General features: G+C 58.9%; 1 protein-coding gene across 1 annotated transcript in view; it reads right to left on the bottom strand.

The window, feature by feature from the left end:
- Window positions 1-2,563: 2,563 nt before the first annotated feature.
- The window catches only part of LOC106146850 (rho GTPase-activating protein 33-like), a gene marked incomplete in the record, with an annotated part of 12,683 nt that continues 11,077 nt past the window's right edge, over window positions 2,564-4,169 (bottom strand). The window contains 1 exon segment of the mRNA XM_013505545.1: window positions 2,564-4,169. Coding sequence (XP_013360999.1) covers window positions 2,633-4,169 — 1,537 coding nt within the window.

Genomic DNA, 4,169 nt, shown 5'->3' with positions numbered 1-4,169 from the left:
GCTGCCGTTCTTGTGCAAAGCTGTGAGGTGTGTGTCAACCCTGGGCACAGGTCCTGGCTCACCCTGCCCACCCAGCCGTCCACCTGCAGGCCTGGGCACGCTCCCTGAGCTTCCTCCTGTGCCAGCCAAGGCCCTGCCTGCTCCTGTCCTGTGTCTCGAGCTTAACCTCTGCTTTCTATGAGTACATCTGGGCTGATCCTGGTGGAGTTGGGCGTGCTGTCTTCTGAGCCGTTAATGTCTGGAGACCCGGAACCCAGTCCCAGGAGAGGGAGGGAAGGATGGATGACAACAGAGTCAGTCTGAGACTAGGACCATGTTCAGACTGCAACTTTAGACAGGAGGAACTTTGGACCAGTGATGGAGGGAAAATGTTGAAGACTTTGCTTTGACATGTTAACAATTATTTGTGACTGAGTTTCCTTGGCGTGGTGGGCTGTTCCCTGCTGTGTTTTCTGGTATCTTGGGGCTGTCCTATGCTGGCCATAGGTCAGGGCTGTCCAGAAGTTGTTGCCTGAGGTGAGTGGGCATTGCCAGGTGCCACCATCCTGGCAAGAGGCAGATCTGGGACCCTGAGGATTTGGGCAGAAGAGGCATGAGCTGTGGAGGGCGAGGGGCGCCCAGATGTCCGGCTTCTCATGGACCCTGTGAGTTTTGTCTGTTTTGTCATGTTTTTTTCAATGTTTCACTAAAAAGTCCTCTTCACTAAGTTTCATTAGATGTTCCAACCACAGACCCATCTCAGCTGTGGTCAAGTGAGGGAGGGAGCAGCAGCTGTGGTGTTGTGTGGTTGGAGCAGGGGTGTAGTGGAAAGGAGGTGAGCAGTGTTGTGTGAGTCAGGTGCTCCCAGGGTCTATGGAGTCCTCTGGCCTGGCCTGAGCAGGACAACAGGATGTGGACGGGTGTGGGCGTCATCCAGCTGGGCCTCCCACGCCCTTCGCCTCTGCCTGCTGCAAGGCCCGAGTGCCACAAACCAGCTCCTGATCCTCACTGTCTATGGGGACTCACCTGACCCTTCCTAAGAAAGACACAGTGAGGATGTCTGGGGCCTCTGCCTGGGTGTGTGTCACAAATCACCCCCACCCGAAGCCCCATGCCCTGGACAGCCTGAAGCTCTCTGGGACCTTGCTTTGGCCCTGAGGCCAGCGTGGGTGTCCAGCACCCCAGGAGGCAACCTTCCTCTGTCTGTGAACTCCTCCTCCTACAGGGGCTTCCCAGGTCTCTTAAAGGGGTGAAGGTGGGGAGAGACCCTGAACCATGACTGCATCACCTTGGCTGGGAATCCAGACCTTCAGTCCCTGGGAGTCTGGCCACCCTGACTCTGACCAGCTGGTAAAGGAACATGGCCCGCAACATGGACCAGGCAGGCGGCAAGCATGTTCCCAGAGCTCACCCTGGGGCTGTTCCCTGCCTGGCCTGCCCTTTGATGGCTCCCTCTTCCATTGACCACCCCCCCAACTGCCCAAGGTCCTCCCCTAGTGCCCAGAACCCAGCTGGCTTACTCCCTTTACTGGGTCACAGCCCAGGTCTGTGTTTGAGACCCTGCGGGTCGCCATTTGCTCACTCCCAGCACTAGGCTTGTCTGGTGCTGCTGCCACCAGCACCCTGCATGCCCCTCACTCTGTGCTGCACTTGGCGACATAAGCCCTCATGTGGACACCAAGAAGTGGCTCCGCTGGGGCTTGGGCTGTGTCTGTCACCATCACAAAGGGCGGTGCTGGTCCCTGATCAGGGTTGCAAATGACATCCAAGAGAGACTAGCTCCCATCCCTCCCACAACCCACACACTGCCCTTCCCTCCCTTCCATCAACCAACAGACACCCCCCACCATGGATAAGGGGGAGACTGTGGCTCTGGCCCCAGAAACAGCCCTTCTGCCATGGCAGTGGGGACCTTTGTCCCAAAGAGGGTGAGGAAGTGTGTATCCTGGTCGCCTGAGGAATGTGAGTCACCTGGGCTGCAGGGTTGCCACCCCTTTCTCTGGCATCCGAACCTTCTGGTCAGACACAGCCTCAAGCCACACCTTGCTGGCTCTGCCGCCCCAGGAAGGCGTGAGTGATGGAATGTCCTGGTGAAGGACACATAGGCACCTGGAGAGAACCCACACCCTGTGACAGGTCTGAGGTTGCAGGTGTGTTAGAGTCAGGGTCAGGGTTCACAGAGAAGCTAGGGTATGGGGCCTGGGGGGCGGAGCAGGTAATTGGTCCCCATACAGCGTGAAGGTGGTCTGTTCCTAACCAGGAGCTGGACCATGAGTGTCACACACAGTGTCCAGGCAGGGGTCCTGGGGACTTCTGTGGGGCAGGGCCAGGGAGGGGTAGGTAGATGGTCTGCTGCTTGGAGGTTGTGGGATGTCCTCTGAACACTAATTCCAGAAAGTGAACCACTAGGAGTGAGAACGCGGATGTTTATTGGAATGCGAAGGGAATTCGCAGTTAGCCTTCCAACTGACAACAGCAGCCACTGTCCCTGGCCAGGGGCATCCCTGGGAAGGGCCCTGTATATTTTTGGATGCTCCCTTTGCTGGGTATAATCCCAAGTACAACGCAGCAGGCATACAAGAAGAAGACTGCAAGGATTTTATTGTGAACACAGCTGTCTGAAAATGGACTGAGGAGAGGAGCTGGCTCCTTGCTAGGGTGCGGGCCTGGGATGGGCCCTGAGCAGCTCTCTGCTGTCAGCAGATCTCTTTCTCTTCTTCCTCCAGATCTTCCTGTCGAACAGCTCTGTCTCACGAGGTCTCACCTGGGGCCCTCGCAGAAACTTCGCTTCCGCGCCCTGGAAGTCCAGGCCCTCCAAGGCAGCGATGGCGCAGATCACGGCTTCTGGCAGCAGAACCTCCCGCACCAGTCTCACCTTGTCCACTCTGAGCAGAGGCACCATGGGGTTCTCTGTGCGACTGTAGACTCCCTGTAGGTGTCGGGCCACCACCTCCAGCTGGTGGTCATCATCCAGGTACGTCTCCCTGCATGGTGTGTACCTGTCTTCACGCAAGAAGGCCGCCAGCCAATGGGACGTCTTCTTGCCCTGCACAATGTCCAGGAGGTGGCCGTCAGCCCCCTTGGTCTTCACAATGAAGTCCACCAGTTTCTGGTTGGCACGGTCTCGGGTGGCATGAGTGCGGTCAGGCTGCAGCCTCTTGTGGGGTCCCTTCCTGCCCAGGGACCAGGAAATGGACAGGGATAGAATTGGGGAGGCCTCCTCCTCAGAGTCCTCCAGGTCACTGTAGTTGACCTGGGGTGCAGAGTCAGCCCTTTGGCACTTGCTGATGGCCTCCAGCCGCATGGCAGACCGAGGCACTGCCAGGCCCTTCTCCAAGCCTGGCGCCTGGAACTTCCTTTTCTTCTGGGCTATGGATGGTGTGTGGTGCAGCCCCTGCTCAGGGCCTGTGGAGCACGTGGCCACCCCTTCCCAGCCTGGCTCGAGGGAGACACCTTGGCCAGGGCTCTGCAAACTGTGTGGGAAGGCAGTGCCCATGGGGCAAGTGGCAGCCTGCGGCCCCCAGCCCATGTTCTGGGCCTCTATGCTCAGAGTTCTGGCTGTGGGGGTCATGGCACCTGCTGGACCGGATGGAGCCCACTGCTCCCCTTGAGTGCCAGGGCCCTGTGCCCGGTCTGGGCGATACAGGAATGTGATGGTCACTGGGCAGGCTTTTGCATGGCCCTGCTGCTTATCTTCATCTCTGGAGGCTGCCAGGTTGTGTGGTCTCATACCACTGCTTCTGGCGCTGGTGCTGGTGCCGCTACTGTTGGTACTGGAGCTGCTGCTGGAACTGGAGCTGCTGGAACTGGAGCTGCTGCTGGTACTGGAGCTGCTGCTGCTACTTCTGCTCCTGCCTCTGCTGCTGCTGCTGCTGCTGCTTGTGCTGCTGCTGGCGCTACTTCTAGTGCTCCTGGTGCTTGTTCTGCTGCGCCTGTGCAGGGCTGGGACTCGCATGCCAGAGAAAATGAGGATCGTGGTCTTGTGCTCCTGGCTTCTCTCCTTGCGCAGGGGGCCCTCCTTCCCTGGAGACACCAGCAGGGACCCCGAGTGTGCCCTTCTCCCACGCCGGCCCTGGAAGGGCTCTTTGTGTCTCACTTGCCTTTGGGGAGGGCGTGAGCCAGCTCTTTCTCGAGGTCCCTTCCGAGGCCCCGTGCTGGCCCTTCGTGCACGTCCTTGCCTGCCCTCGCTC

The sequence above is a fragment of the Chinchilla lanigera genome, unplaced genomic scaffold (assembly GCF_000276665.1).
Source record: "Chinchilla lanigera isolate Chin_1 unplaced genomic scaffold, ChiLan1.0 scaffold00097, whole genome shotgun sequence".
NCBI lineage: Eukaryota > Metazoa > Chordata > Mammalia > Rodentia > Chinchillidae > Chinchilla > Chinchilla lanigera.
This window is presented reverse-complemented; position numbering and strand designations above follow the sequence as displayed.